The sequence below is a fragment of the Coregonus lavaretus genome, assembly GCF_964263955.1.
Source record: "Coregonus lavaretus genome assembly, chromosome: 28".
Taxonomy (NCBI): Eukaryota; Metazoa; Chordata; class Actinopteri; order Salmoniformes; family Salmonidae; genus Coregonus; species Coregonus lavaretus.
In genome coordinates, this window is record NC_140015.1 from 10,812,824 (window position 1) to 10,829,076 (window position 16,253).

The 16,253-nt window shown below is 44.7% G+C and overlaps 2 protein-coding genes across 4 annotated transcripts in view; one reads left to right on the forward strand and one right to left on the reverse strand.

Annotated features, from left to right (window-relative positions):
* The first annotated feature begins 619 nt into the window (after positions 1-619).
* Positions 620-2,579, forward strand: LOC311104321 (protein HEXIM1-like). The gene has a single exon (XM_084146136.1). It carries the CDS (start codon positions 968-970, stop codon positions 2,096-2,098), a length of 1,131 nt encoding a protein of 376 aa, XP_084002262.1. The 5' UTR covers positions 620-967; the 3' UTR covers positions 2,099-2,579.
* Positions 2,580-5,736: 3,157 nt separating this feature from the next.
* The window catches only part of arhgap23a (Rho GTPase activating protein 23a), a 72,249-nt gene continuing 61,732 nt past the window's right edge, over positions 5,737-16,253 (reverse strand). For all 3 annotated transcript variants that reach the window (XM_084145798.1, XM_084145799.1, XM_084145797.1), the window contains exons 11-24: positions 15,976-16,113; positions 15,533-15,841; positions 15,226-15,287; positions 14,991-15,109; positions 14,766-14,884; positions 14,383-14,535; positions 14,024-14,102; positions 13,817-13,890; positions 13,578-13,667; positions 13,262-13,387; positions 12,941-12,982; positions 12,501-12,594; positions 10,653-10,684; positions 5,737-10,396 (exon numbers count right to left, since the gene is read on the reverse strand). In XM_084145798.1, coding sequence (XP_084001924.1) covers positions 8,906-10,396; positions 10,653-10,684; positions 12,501-12,594; positions 12,941-12,982; positions 13,262-13,387; positions 13,578-13,667; positions 13,817-13,890; positions 14,024-14,102; positions 14,383-14,535; positions 14,766-14,884; positions 14,991-15,109; positions 15,226-15,287; positions 15,533-15,841; positions 15,976-16,113 — 2,928 coding nt within the window. In that variant the 3' untranslated portion in view covers positions 5,737-8,905. The remainder of the gene's footprint in view (positions 10,397-10,652; positions 10,685-12,500; positions 12,595-12,940; positions 12,983-13,261; positions 13,388-13,577; positions 13,668-13,816; positions 13,891-14,023; positions 14,103-14,382; positions 14,536-14,765; positions 14,885-14,990; positions 15,110-15,225; positions 15,288-15,532; positions 15,842-15,975; positions 16,114-16,253) is intronic.

The window sequence follows — 16,253 nt, forward strand, 5'->3', positions numbered from 1 at the left end:
GATAGTTAATCGTTTTTCTACACGGTCCGTAAAAAAGGACTAGTTTGTTCAGGATGACGGTTTCATTATCGTTACAAAGAAAGGATTGTCTCAATGATTGTGGGAGTGATACTGAGCAAAACAATCCGAAATAGATAAAAGCTACGACATACTCATATGTCATAATTTACTACTAGTATACAATATGAGTGGGATGTCGATTAATGACGATCAATTCACAAACTCTTCAAAACGTTCACTAATTCCTCCCTCTTTTTATACATGGTAGAGTCTGAAAGAATACCCCGGACCGCTTTCCTCATGGGACCAATGTGCACTTGATTGACTCTCGGGATAACCAATAAAAGTATGGTTTAAGCTTAGCAACAGTGAATATGCCATTTTGTCCAATAGCAGCAATGAGAGGGTGGTCCTATGTCCCAAAATCTGATTGGCTTAAACTTTCAATAGATGCCCTAGAATTGTGGGTCAGGTAGTTGATCATGGACGGTCTCGCTAGTAATTTACCTACATTGGAACTACAGATCCCACAAAACAAGTGAGTCAAGAAAAGCAGCATGCGCACTGGCAGTGGTAGAGTTGATATAAAACCGCGAACTCCTTCTGTAGTAGCATACTGGACAGTCACTGTTGTGGAGATGAAATACGAACTTGAGAAGGGCTGGGAGTGCTAAGGGCACCGAAATAGTTAATGTTAGTTCGCTAGCTAGCTACAGTAGCTCTGACGAATTATTCGACAAGTAACAAGTGTTACCATTCATAACTTTGTTTTTAAGAGTAGCGATAGTGAACGTTTCGAAATTTAGCTAAACATTTATTGTCAAGTAAATGTTGCTCATATTAAGACATAGAAACAATATACTTAACAAAAGTTAGAAAAATATATTTTAATTAACATTTAGCTTAATTCGCACAGAGACAACGGTTGACATGTGGTAAGGCGAACAGCCCACCCGCATACACCAGGATGACAGAACCGAGCATTGAGAAGACCCATCACCTGAAAACTTCAGATACCCCATCAGGTGGGAGAGGAAGAGTTGTGGAGCATCCCCAAACCAATAAGAGCCGTGGACTGGAGACTGACGGTAGGGGGCGATATGGAGATAAACAGCAGCAAGCAGAGAGCGACGGCGGAATTATCCCTTCAGACAAGTTGTGGCAAATGCAAGGCGGACAGAGGGAGGTGTGCCCTAGGTTCGTTGCCGGAAATGCACTTCCTAAGTGCCCAGCAGCAACACAGCCTTGCCAGGAACCCGGAGCAGATGCAGCCGGAGAGGCTGGCCTCGTAGCCCACGGAAATAGTGGAGATGGACCGCACGAGGAGACCTTGAGTCAAGTGCAAGGCGAGTGTGGGAAGAGAAGCGGCTGTGGCTCTCCGGGCGCCGGGGCAGCTGCAGATGCGCGTCAGGGCAAGAAGAAACACAGGCGTCGACCATCCAAAAAGAAGCGTCAATGGAAGCCCTATTTTAAACTGTCTTGGGAAGAAAAGAAAAAGCTTGACGAGCGAGAGACAGAACGAGCGTCCCGAGTGAGAGCAGAGATGTTCGCGAAGGGGTTGCCCGTTGCCCCCTACAATACAACGCAGTTCCTTATGGATGAACACGACCGAGAGGAACCGGATCTGAATACCGAAAGTGGGCCCCGGCGTCTGTTGGGGACTGGTGCTCGCCCAGAGGACACCGCAAGTGAGGACGAGCTATTCGATGTCGAGGATGAGGAGGACTATGGCAGCGGTGGTGGCAGCGACGGCATCGGGAGGCCTGGAAACGCAGGTGGGGAGTTTCTTCAGAGAGACTTTTCCGAGACCTACGAGAAATACCACATCGAGAGTCTTCAAAACATGTCCAAGCAAGAGCTGGTTCAAGAATACCTGGAGCTAGAGAAGTGCATGTCCCGTCTGGAGGAAGAGAACACCCGGTTGCGACGCGCAGCCAACCCGGACATCACAGATGATAGCCAGGTGCCCCAGTCGGATTCGGCGCGGATCAGAGAATTAGAGGGTGAATTGGAGAGACTGAGGGCGCAGAACAGTGAGCAACGTCCGCATAACCAACAGAGCAAGGAGCGGGAGCAGATTGTCACATTAGGTGACTAGAAATTGATAGAACCAGGTCAAATATGGAAATGAGGGGACAGTTTTATGAAATCTGTTAACTCTGGAAGTTTCATTGACAGTCCGTAAATTGCATTGCAATACTTGATCTTTCTTTTCTATTTGGACTGTAAGGCACCTGTTTAAACTTTTTCATTAAGTAATGTATATATTTAAAATAGTTATTTTCTTTTTTATAAAGAGAATGTATTTGGAAATACGTTATGTTTTTGTTTCCCTGGTATGCATGCATTAAAATACACTATCCCACAATTTGTTAAATCAGCAGGAAGTGTTTGTCCAAATTTAACATTTGTCAAAAAGATTATTTCGAGAATTTCAAATAACTTTCCCACAATTAAATGTGCAAATTAACATATACACAAACATTATTTTGTTTTTTTCATAGTGGGTAAATAAAGATTTTGCCTGATATCAATACATTAAAGTATTTGGCTGTTATCTGCAAGCCATTTTACAGCTATCAACTTAGATCATTTTCTTTTCACTATTTAGGCAGACATGGAGTGATGGAATATGCTCAATAGCAGCAGTGGGAAAAGTACTCAATTTTCATACTTGAGTAAAAGTAAAAAGATACCTTTAATAGAAAGTGACCCAGTAAAATACTACTTGAGTAAAAGTCTAAAAGTATTTGGTTTTAAATATACTTAAGTATCAAAAGTAAATGGAATTGCTAAAATGTACTTAAGTATCAAAAGTAAAAGTATAAACCATTTCAAATTCCTTATATTAAGCAAACCAGACGGCACAATTGTATTTTTTATTTTTATTGACGGATAGCCAGGGGCACATTCCAACACTCAGACATAATTTACAAACAAAGCATTTGTGTTTAGTGAGTCCGCCAGATCAGAGGCAGTAGGGATGACCAGGGATGTTCTCTTGATAAGTGTGTGAATTGGACCATTTTCCTGTCCTACTAAGCACTTTTGGGTGTCAGGGAAAATGTATGGAGTAAAAAGTACATTATTTTCTTTAGGAATGTCGTGAAGTAAAAGTTGGCAAAAATATAAATAGTAAAGTAAAGATACCCAAAATAACTACTTAAGTAGTACTTGGAAGTATTTTTACTTAGTACTTTACACCACTGCTCAATAGCCTAGTTTTTCAGATTCATTCAGATGTGCCCTTACTATCCTACTCTACTCTTAGATGAGCCACTACCAAATCAGGTAAGTTGTGACTGCTTCACTCATGACCGATAGACACTATAGAAATCATATATGCAGGTTGCATAATGCAACCCTTGTTAAACAAAAACTGGCTAGAATCTACAGTAGCCTGTACACAGTCATATATTTAGATATATGCAGGGTAGGGGAGTAACTGATGACATATAATCTGATTACAAAAAACTAACTGTAATCAGAGGACAGATACTTTTGAAAATGTAGATGTCTACTTCTTGATTTACTTTTAAATAAAGGATGTTTGTGAAAAAACATTTTCTGTTTTCTCAATGACATTAAAAATTCAGCATTGAAAAAAGTCAGAGACCACTATGATGATCAAACCAAATGCATTCGATAGATCATTTTAGTCTTATTCTAATTGAGGGGAAAGTAATCAGATTAAGTTACTGAGTTTGGGTAATCCGAAAGTTACGTTATTGATTATAATGTTGGACAGGTAACTAGGAACGGATTACATTTAGAAAGTAACCTATCCAACCCTGGATATATGGCTCTAGCTGTAGCTGATGATTTTGTGAGGTCTCACAAATTGCAAAAGCTATTTTGTACTCCAAAGCTCACCTCTTGACCTGTCTCAGTGGTATGTGAAATGGACCTAATGTAGTAGGCTAAAGCTCATCGAGCAGATGACTCCCAACTTGCTAAAATAGTATTTCTAAACAAGGCAAGGTTCCTATTGGAGTTGCATTGCCCTACTTCCATGGTATAATATGGGGTATGAAATTTATTGGGCCAAGGGTGATCAATGAATGTCAGGGGAGAACTCTGTCACTTTTTCATTAATGTCATATTTTGCAATTACTCATAAAATGAGATTGAATTCAATGTGAATGTTAAGCCTACCCTTCATACTGTTCTTATAGGGTTAGTATATGGCTAAATAGTGTGAAAAGAGGAGTCGTGGCTATCTTAAAGGGATAGTTCACCCAAATTACAAAATGACATTGGTTTCCCTACCCTGTAAGAAGTTTATGGACAAGGTATGACAGAAATCCATGCTTTGTTTGTTTACCTGGCCACTGTTATCGAACTAACTTTTTAGCATTTGTGGCACAAATCCAATGCAAGTCAATGATATTAGCATTTTTTGTTCTTCAGGTCCAAATCATCCTAAAGTATCCAACATTGAGTGTTGCTCAATTAAGTTATTTACATATGAAACAGTGGCCATGTAAAACAAACCAATGCATGGATTGCTGTCATACCTTGCCACAGACTTACAGGGTAAGGAAACCAATATGTCATTTGGGTGAACTATTCCTTTAAAGAGAGGAAAGCTAAGAATGAAAGATAAGTAACGATGCCCCATTTAGCCTGGTTCCAGACTGAGATATCAAATGTTGTCAAGAACATTGACACAAAGTTGCAAATAAACTACTGTGTCAATATATTTATTCAAAAATGATACATTTTCATGTATGTTTAAACTATGATTAAATGCCAAGATTGCAGTGATAAATTGTTCTATGATTAAGAAATTATTTCACTCAAGCGTTTCTCGTGGCCTACTTGGAATCCATGGATTTTCCTGAGCTCCTCTTTCGACGTTCTGTCTTGTTCCTAATGTCTCGAGCTCATACTGGCAGCCATTTGGCTGCTGCTAAGAATTTTGATTTCAGTGATGGCTACAAGATAATAAGGATTAGGACGTTTATTTCCTTTTCATGCTTAGTTTGCAACCGTATGCATTTGACAAATATAGCTGTGGTTCAAAGTGGGCTGTGGGCAGAGCACATTAAATTGCTTACCCAGCTAGAGCTGTTGGTGCTTAGATTGCTAGCTAATTCTTAACGTCCCTGTTTAAAACGCAGGTTAGGTAACTAGCTATATGGCTGGTCAAAATAGGCATTTATTTACCAAGCTAGGCCAGCTAGCAAGCTAACGAGTTCCTTGTTTTTAGCAGGACTTGTTAGCTAGCTAGGTTTTAGGCAGATTTACGCACTTACATTTCCCCAATCAAGCGAGGTTTACCGACATACAATACACTGAAACAAATGTATAGAAGACTTCAGGAATCTTAATTGAATGTACTAATATAATTTGCAACGATTTCGAGTTGTCAGGTCCTCTCTGGATGCAGGAAGTGTTGCGCAAGACTGTGAGTGCGCTACAGCAGAATAATTATGGGTAATGTAGTTCCAAGATTCATCCGTGATGTGCTCCGCTAGAGGGATACTTTTTTTGAAAATGTACTGTATTTTTTATTGTGGTGCAGGATGCATTGGGTGGATGCCAATCAGTGGTGTCACAAATCTGGTTCCACTTTTTTGGTTTGTGAATTAATTTTGTTCATGTGGAATGACATCCCTCCCCATTTCAATGAAATATCTGAAACTGTTGCCTGGAATGACGCATGCCAGCAATGATCACAGAATACTATTGACATTAAACATTCACAAAACTTCCAAGCAACTGCAAAAAATATATTTTATAACGTAATTCTGTTTATTTACATCATATAACCTTGCTTTGACGCAAAAAGACATCTAATGAAATGGTTCCAGGTTGATAACCTTTAGTCAAGCCATTTTCTTATAAGATCGTTTACTCAAAGCAATTCAAAATGTACTTTACACAATACAATATGTTACATATCAAGACAATATGTACAAAATATTAACAGACATAATAACAAACATAAGGTATATCACATTTCAAGAAACAGACAGCTAAACACACATTGAGTGTTGTCAGAATATTCTACAATTCATGTATTTATCTTTTCGATGAAGGTATGAGCAGTTTGGTTCAGCTGTATGTCTCCTATTGACTGACAGTTTGAATTTATACAGTTAGTTCATCAAATGAAATCGAATGCAAATGAGTTGGTACCATATTCCCATGTTCTAGGTATTGGTTACCCTTGATTAGGGCTTGTTATGCGTACCATACAAAACACTGTCCACATGAAAGAACCTCTGTGTGCGAGAAAAGCAGGTGAGGGCACTATACTTTCCCTCTCCTTGCAGCATCAGGTATTCAGCTGTTTGTAAGTGCTTGTTAGATGCAAACAGACTGCATAGACAAGTCCTTGGCCAGACACAGTGTGCTTTTAATGGCCTCGCAGAGAGGCTGCTCGTATGAATGATACACGTCCTTGGGTCAGCGGCTAAGATGTAAGCACAGCAACGAGAAGATACTGGATTCAGTCTGGTTTATAACTAGATGTGAAGGTTGAGGTTTTTGGCTTTGAGAATCTGGAATAATGAGGGTTAATGGGGAGGTGAGGACTGACCATGGCACTTCAGAACAAAAACACTCCAGAAATCAGGCACTTGTAGGGCAACTCTTGAGGTAAGACAAGACAAGACAACAACAAAAAGTCAATTACATTTAATGATGACAAAAATCCGGTCAAGCAAAGGGGAAAACCAAAGAATAAGTCCCATATGACATTGGTCGAGGGATAGTTAATAAAGAGTATTTGGGAAATGGAAACTCATCTTGGACCATGGCCAAGAGAATGGTATGCAAGTCTAGAAACACAGCAGACCCCAAAATGCCGACTTATGGTAACCACATTTCTGCAATCAGTCATTTGTGTCCCGGAATTCTGAAGCACCCCGCTCACAGTGGTTATTCACTTGAGTGAGTCTAACCTTATGGAAATGAAATATGTGACATGAAAAATCATGTGCAGATGGTTTAATACTCGAAATATTCCTGATAAAATAACAAATAAAATGTAATTGACAGACTTTACAAAATGTAACTTTTTGTATACATGCAGGTTGCATTTATAATCCTTGACGTTTAACAGGGCATGTTGTCAATATTTCGCGCTTTCTCTGTCACCCATAAAATGAAAGCAAACGTTTCCTCTGGTACACGTAGGCAGGTTTGGTCAATCAAATTATTACCAACTAATACTTAATCCAATTGAAAAGACAGTTATGATAGTTGTTGCAAGGACAGTATGTGATCGTTCTTTGATACGAGAGCTGAGATGCATACAAACATTATTTTGATTTAAATTAGATTATGGTAGATAAAGCCCTGTTTGCTGCAAAATAAGATAAGCATTGTCAGCACAAGGTAGATAGTAGTGTCAGCCAGGGGAGTGTACATTGCTTTCTTCAAATGCGGAAATGGATGCTATCCAGCCATGAAACGGATAGGCAATTCAACTGCCAGAACTAAGGATATTGACTGGAGAATGTTAATGTTGGATGTGTTAGTTATTCTATGTTTGCGAAATGAGAGAAAGTATTTATGCATAGTACTGTGAGTCACAGAGAAAGGCCATCTATGAGGAAACAAGGAACAGGCTTTTAGTCAGGTTTAGGTTGTTTCTTTTTTGATTGTTTTAAAAACAAGTACACCCGAGAAGTCAAATCACAATAAAAGTACTTATTCTTTTCATACAAAAAATATATATAATATATACTGTATATAAAACAAAAAATAATATATTAAGGGAAACATTTCAAGTAACATCTTGAAGGAAATAATGGTGCACCTATGTGCACTTATGTAAACCTTAAAAAACAAACAAAAAAACAACAAATAATGATAATGTAATATATATATTTACAAGGTTAACTTAACAAGGCTTTGTACAAATGTTACAAAATAGTTCAACACACAAACACCTGCACACTCAAACATACTCACAGGCATTGTCAGGCAAACACACATATGTACAGACAGACAAACATTAAAGAGAGACAGGCAGCTTGGTTACAGACCACTACTGCTGTGTGAGTGTGAGCGTGTGTGTGTGTGTGTGTGTGTGTGTGTGTGTGAGTTATGTTATTTCTGTGTGTTGGCAACTAGATGAGTGTTACAGCCAGTTGTTCTGTGGTTGTCATAGTAACAGAATATTAACGAAGACAGTGATATAGAAGTCAGTGCTGGGGCCAAAAGTTAGACAGAGTTATCCTCTCAAAACTCACATTCCAATACTGCCTGTACTCTTCTTATAGTGTACGTGCTGATCTCTCAGCTAATGTGTGTGTGTGTGTGTGTGTGTGTGTGTGTGTGTGTGTGTGTGAGAAAGACAGAGAGAGAGAGCCCACAGCCCTGTTGAAAGTGTCACTCTGTGAGGAACCCTGGGAAGGCTTGGTTTGGCATGCTTTTCCCTGTGCACTGGGAGAGGACAACCCACTTCCGGTGTCAGACAGGAAGCAACAGAGAGGACAGGAAGGATCCTAGTATTCAGTAACACACTGTCTGTCTGCTGCCTGCATGAGGGAGAGTTCTTGGCTTTAACATTGACTGTGATGAGGTCTGTCTGTCTGTTTCTCTGCTGTCCCATTGCAGATTAGCATTATTTTATTTTTTATTTAAAACACACAAAAAAAAGCTTTGGCAAATACTGGAATGCCCCTTGCCATGCAAACAGAGCTGATTCAAATGAAAAGGGAGCGTGAGTAGACTGGAGGCCAGAAACTGTTCTCAGACCTGTCACAAGACCCCTTGTGTCTGTCTGTGGCTCTGCTGTCCACTACCCACTGCCACCATGCAACTGACCTGGGGTCAGCACTATCTGACCCTCAGACAGCAGCCCTGGATCAGCAGCTCAGGGGAGGGAGACTTTGAGAGGGAGGCCGGGGGCCTTGTAACTTACAGGCCTATCAGTCTCTGTCCATAGTTACAGATACTGATGGAACCTGGAGGCTGGTGTTCGGCGTGTGACGGGGGGATTCTGGCCCAGGGGAAGAGGATGTCTTGGGTCAAGCTCCTGGGGTTCGAGGGGTGACCCCTGTGGTTTGCCCTGGTTGGAAGTGGCGAGGGACATGGGGAACTCGTTGGTGGCTAGCGCAGGCCTCTTGTCGCCCGTCTCGGTAGGTGAGACCACCACAGTGTGTCTTCTCCAGGCCCGTCTCTTCCTCCTTGTCTCTGGGGAGAGTGGCTTCCTCAGCCCCACGATACGCAGGTCATCAGCCGAGCCCAGCAGGCGCGCCCGCACCTGGTCAGCCAGAGACCCTCGCCCCTGACCCTGCCCTGTCCCGCTGGGGGTGAAGGAGGCAGCCTCGCTAGGCGGCAGGGCTGCTTTGGGCTGGGGGGGACGCAGGCTCTCCTGGCTGCTCCCTGAGGAAGGGTTGGTCCTGGATCGGTCCCTCTGGGCCCCTGGTGCCCCAGCTCCCTCCTCCTCTCCTGAAGGCCCAGGGAGGTCCAGCAGGTCCAGAGAACAAGCCTTGGTCTTCCCTCTGTCCTTTAGCTTCTTCCTGGCCAGCGTGTCACACTGGATCAGCTTGTGGGAGTTGAACGAGGGCCGGGGGTGCAGTCTGTGGGTGGTGGAGGAGGACGAGAAGGAGGAGGAGGAAGGGGTGGTGGATCGTGCCCCACCCTCGCTCCTCTCCCCAGGGTCCTGAGTGTGTGTGGAGGGGGTGGGGGTGGTGTGCTGGGGAGTGGGGGAGACAGCGGGGGGTTTGTAGTGTGTGTACAGGAAGCTTCGTTGTGCTGCTGTGGGGGGCTGTGTGGGGATAGTGGGTGTGAGGGTGGGTGAAGTGGATGCAGAGGGGTGTTTCTCAGGTCTCTCCTGGGTAAGGGAGCGTGAGGCGAATCCACTTTCATTGTCCGTCTCGCTCACCAGCTCGTTGCGTTCGTCGTCAGCTTCATCGCACCGGCCCTCAGACGCCAGGCTCCGCCCCAGTGTGGAGAGGGTGGAGTAACCGGAGACGATAGAGCGAGCGTCCTCTGGCCCCCGCCACGCCCTGCCCTTCACCTCCGCCGTCACCGCCTCTTCCTCAGGGAGCAGCATCACCGTCTGCCCTGCTTTTTCTTTCTCACCACCGCACGGCATGCTGGGAACTACCACCTCCTCTACCTCTAACTCCACCTCCTCCTGCACTCTCACTCTCTCTACTACAGACTCCACTTCTTCCTCCTCCTCCTCATCTTCCTCTCCCTCTGCTCGTGGGGCGGTGTCTTCTCCTCCCACCACCAGCCCCGCCTCCTCTCCCTCCTCCGCCCCCAGGTGGCTGGCTTTGATTGGCTCGTGCTCCGAGTCGTCGTCCGTGCTGCTGCCCACCATGCGGCCGTTGTGGCGATTCCTGCGCTTGCGTCTGGTGACAGCGGACATGATGGACAGGGTCAGGAAGTCCTTGGCATTGAGGTCTCGCTTTGACCCCCAAGACCCCTGAGGCAAAACAAAGTCACATAGGTCAAAGGTCAGATGATTTACACAACCTCAACCATAACTAGATGGTGTGAAGAAAAATTGTGTGACTTGCTTCTGCTCTTTGAAAGTATTTTTGTGGTAGTGGAAGAAGAATGTTTTGTGTCTGTGAAACTGTGCTCAGTTTCTGCTGTCTGTGTGAGATGAGTGGCCAGAAGTTCAATAACAAGTTCAATAACAAGTGTATAACAGCATAGTTGGCTATCTGAGGCCTTACCTTAGATTTAACTGAGTCACTGTTGGTTGAGTCTAAGAGACAGGAAAAAGAGAGAGGGTCAGAGGAGAAGGTACATTGTAAAGCTGGTCTGTGTTACATGGGAGGGGAGGAGGAGCGTGGATGGCAGTGATGGGGGCACAGAGCTGCTGCTCAGAAAACAAACCTTTCTGTTCTCTAGCTAGCTAGAGCTTTTAAACACACAATTTCAACACTGTTATAACACAGGAAATATGACTGCTCTACTGTAACGCCAATCCAATTAGTAGGGAGTTGTGCATCCTCTGTGCCCACCCTCTACCTTCCACCCTCCCGTGGGGAACAGAATCATACAGACACTGGTCACACACCATTAACACACAGCACAGAACAACATGTCATCACAAACCACTGATTGTCATGGAGTTGATCAAACTGAATGGCATGTGACCAGGGTCGTTGGAGAGAGGGGCGAGGGTGGGGAAAAACGACAGCTTTAAGGAATCACAGCACACACTGATGACATTACGGCAAACACTGATGACATCAACCGGTGAAGGAAGCATCGGGAGGAGGGAAGGCAGAAATCAAGGTTGAGTAAAGAGTTTTTTTACTTGGTCACATCATCACGCTCTCACTCACACACGCACACTCACACACACACGCTCACATGCTCACACACGCGCACACACACACACACGTATAACTAACCTTGTGGGGACACACAATTCAGTCCCATTCAAAATCCTATTTTCCCTAGCCTCTAACCCTAAACCCAACCCTTACCTTAACACTAACCTTATCCGGAACCCTAGCTCCTAACCTTAAAACTAATCCTAGCTCCTAACCCTAAACCTAATTCTAACCTTAACCCTAAACCCCCTAGAAATAGCATTTGTCCTTGTGGGACTAACAAAATGTCCCCAGTTGGTCAAATCTTTGTTTGTTTACTATTCTTGTGGGGACTTCTGCCCCCCACAAGTATAGTTAAGCACACACAAACACACACACACACACACACACACACACTAAAAACCCAGAGTAACACATGAGAGGGCCTATAGAGAATGAGTGGAGTAGGTGAGGTAGACAGGACATACAGATGGACAGACCACTGTAGAGGGGCTTTCTCTCTCAGTGACAGAGGACACAAAGTCATTAATCCATTAGTCAGACTGGGTGACAGTGCAGGGCCATCCTCACACACACCTCCTGCCTTAGTCAAGCTGACACTGAGGGAGCAGAGAGCAACTTCCTCTGAAGATGGTGACACATACCAAACACACCCACACCCACCCACCTTTTACTAACAAACACCATCACACCATAACTCCCTATTTCTCAAACACACACACACACACACACACACACACACACACACACACACACACACACACACACACACACACACACACACACACACACACACACACACACACACACACACACACACACACACACACACACACACACACACACACACACACAGGAATTGGCAGGGGAAATCCCATCCTACCGCAGTGGCTGCTCCACAGGCTCAGCTAAGAGAGGGAGGCAGCGATGTAGAAGAGAAAGTGACAGATGAGTAACAAAGAAGAAAAGAAAATCAGGTGAAAGGAAAGAAGCACAGTCTAGTGATTGATCAAATCAGGAAAGGGAGAAACTCGGCAAGTACAAATCATTTCAAATGTATGTCATGCCTATTTCCTGATTGTATGGATTTGGTTCAACTGTGTGGCTGCCAATAATAATTGACAGTCACTGATTGGCCAGTTCGGCCACAGTATGAACCGTGATTGGTCTGCACAGGCTGTCAGTAGCTCAGTGAAGGTTGTGATTGGTGCATTTGGGCAGTGGTGGGCGTACCCTCACCTGAGGCCTCCCCTAGCAGAGCGGTCCTGCCGATGTTGGAGAGCAAGTGGTCGATGTTGGGGGCAGGCACCAGGTCCTTCGTGTCTACTGGAGTCTGAAGGGGAGAAAGGCATTGAGTCAAACAAAACATGAACACTGGATTTAAGTCCAGCATAAGAGTCTGTGACTTTGTCCCAAATGGCACACTATTCTCTATATAATGCACTCTTTTTTCACGGCCCATAAGGCTCTGGTAAAAAGTAGTGCACTACGAAGGGAATAGGGTGCAATATGAGACGCAGACAATGACACATAGTAAGATATACTGTATCATATCACATCCCCTGACTTGCAGGATTCTATTTGGGCTGTTTACTGTAGCAGACTACACTGTCAGCTCCAACATGACTGTGTGAACAGAACAGCCTTTCCCACAGTTTCCACAGTAAGACCTACTGTACCTTTTCATCCTTGTCCAGGTCCTCACTGAAAAACCAGAGATACTGTGGGAGGAAACAGAGATGAGAAATGACAAAAAAATGTACATTTTAGTCATTTAGCAGATGCTCTTATCCAGAGCGACTGCATACATTTTTGTACTGGTCCCCCGTGGGAATCGAACCCACAACCCTGACGTTGCAAGCGCCATGCTCTACCAATTGAGCCACACGGGACTATTCTTACAGGGCAGTGACAGCTCATTGGAGGTGAGTTAACAGGAAGCCAGTAAATAGGTTTGTCATTGGTTATTGGGTGGTGTGTGGGAGGAGAGGGTCACTCACATGTTGGATGAGCGTCTCTACTATCTTGTAGCGGTCAGGCATGTGAGTCACCATATCTGTCATGTTGTCTTCAGACGTCCGCACCAGCGTGGGCCCGAACACCAGGGCCAAGTTACGAGGTTCCATCTACACACACATTATTATATTATATCAGTCTTCCTTAATAATCTGTTTTCAATGACGACCACATGTTAACACATCTGAACTGTAACACTGTAAAAAGTAGGGCACTTTATATAGGGAATAGGGTGTCATTTAGGATGGCAGCCTATAATAACACATTCACATTCAAACACTATGATAACAGTATTCAGACCTTGTTTTTCTCACAGTGGTCAGCTACCGTCTTCAGATGGCCAACCAGGAACTTGAGAGTGTGGTAGTAATGGTCCGGTAAGTCACGAATCTAACAGAGAGAGAGAGAGATAAGGAGAAATATGTCAACACTTCTGAGTATCCTGTGTAATCTGTTAGCCCTTGAACATATCATCCTTCCTGGGAAAGACTATCCCGGATATGCAAATAGAAAAACATGCTCAGACAACGTTCACATACCAGTTTTTTCATGGTCTTTAGCCGGTCCCCGGCATTCTCCATCCGGTTAGCGTCGATGAAGTCATTGTACTTATCTGTGAGGATAAGAGTAATATGAATAGTTACATTTAAATAAAAACTAACATTCAACAGTAACTGTAAAAAGCAGGATGAATGTGAGTTTATTCATGTCTTTACTGACGGTTCATCTAACAAAATGGGACTCACCATCAGTGAAGAGGGGCTCTGGAAGTTTCCTGAAGAAAGACTTGAGCAAGCTGCTGATCACGTTCAGGTCCTGCCATTTCTGTGAAGAGGTAAGAACAGGGAGAGAGAGGTCAAAGGCAATACTAAAAGGACCTTTAGAGACAAGGTTGGATAGAATAGTTGATGGTCATATTATCCTTTCCCGTTGTTGAACACTTGTATACCCCACTGATTTCAAGTGATGCTGTTTAACACCATCCCACAGATGACTAGATATACTGTGTCCATCTAATCCAGCCATGGTGTACTATGCTTACTGCTTACTGTACGTTAGAGTGTGTGTGTGCCCATGTGTGCGACTGTGGTCCTGCTCTGCTCACCTCCTCTGCAGGGTTGATGTCCGACCCCTTGTTGAGCTGGTCCTGAAGGCTGGACACCACTGCGTTGTTCCCTGGGACCCTGTAGATGCCTGTGTACTCCAGACCCATCTCCTCCACCAGCCCACAGCAGATCTCCACGATCATAGGGATGAACTGGGAGGACAGACAGACAGGGGAGGGTCGGACAGGAGTGGACACATATACCTTACCAGCACACATATACACCACATTATAAACTGGGTGGTTCGAGCACTGAATGCTGATTGGCTGACAGCCGTGGTATGTCAGACTGTATACATTTTCAGTAAATACTTTAACAGTGCATATAAACACACCCAAAATGATACATTTACAGTATATGAGGAAGGGAGGCTCTGGCTGACCTTGTTGTTGGCAGCTGGCTGGCAGTCTTCTAGCCTCACTCCAAAAGCCTTGGGCCCTGACTTCTTGGACTTCTTCATGATGTTGATCCCCCATGGCGACTTAGGGGGGCTGCTCTCATCTGGGGACAGACAGACAGAGGGACAGTGAGTCAGACACAGAGTCAGAACAAACATCCATCTGAAATTACCACTGCTGGTTGGTTCCTGTCTCTGACTGCCACTGACCTTTGCCCTCAGGTTTGGGTGAGCGCGGTGCCCCGGCAGCGTTCTCCATCTTGGCCAGCAGGAAGGAAGGCTTGGCACGGGGCACCCTGGGAGAGGAGTCTGGCTTGTTGCCTGTTGGACTGCAGGCAGGGAGAGACAGAGAGAAGACTGTTACACACTGACTCTACCAGCCAGGACAAGCAACATGGATGTACCAAACAGTACTGCTGCATAGTGACAGGTAGGTGTCCCTCACCTCTGTTTCCTGTAGTCATTGAGCTTCTTACTGATTAGAGCCTGTCTTGAGAATCCCAGCTCCTGAGACAGACAAACACACAGACCACTCCCTCATTAATACAGCCTTACACTGTAGCAACACCAGTGAAGAAAGGTGACATGTACAACGTTACAGGAGATATATAAATAGGAGGCAGTGTGTGACATAAGATATGAGGGTTCTAGGGTCAGAGTTGAGTTGAGAGCTGAGAGGTCAGAGGGTTCTAGGTTCAGAGTTGAGAGGGGAAAGGTCAGTTGAGAAGTGAGAGTGGTGCCCTCTGACCCACCTCATTGTCGGTCTTGCTGTTCTCCCTGATGACCTTGATCCAGTCCAGCATGTCATCTCTGTCCTCGGCCTGCAGCAGGTACTCACAGAAGTCCTGAGTGGTCAGCCGCAGCGCATGCTTACGCTTGGTCTCGCTGTACGCTATGTCCACCAGGCAGCCCCGGATGCTGATTGGCTGCTCCTCGTCGGCATCACCTCCCAGAGTGGCGCCCCGCAGGACCGCCTCCCGCTTGTCCTTGTAAAGGAAGAGCGAATGGGAGCGCAACACCGAGAAGACCCGCCTCCACGGACGCATGCCGCTGCCCACCTTCTGGAACACAGAACGGAATGGAGAGAGTGAGAGAAAGAGACAGAGAAGAAATGGTTCATTGAACTACAGTAGGTCCTACTCCTCTACTTGTTCTTTCTTTCTTTTTCCTCCCTCTCGCTCTCTCTCTAACCCACCTTGCCCTTCTCCGTGAGGATCTGTTTGTAGTGAAGCCATCCCTCTCTCCATATGTCACTGTAGCTGATGCTGCCCAGCTCTGAGGTGGAGTGGCGTTTGGAGCGCGCTTCCTCCGCTGCCCCCAGACTGTCCAGGGACTAACACACGCACACAGGGTCAAAGGTTACACACCACTCCATGACAGGTTTTAGGATAAACACACTGAAAACAAATGGTTTCAGACACACTCTCCAAGCTGCCAGAAATGGTAGGTCATCTGCAATCTGCACTGTAGTTA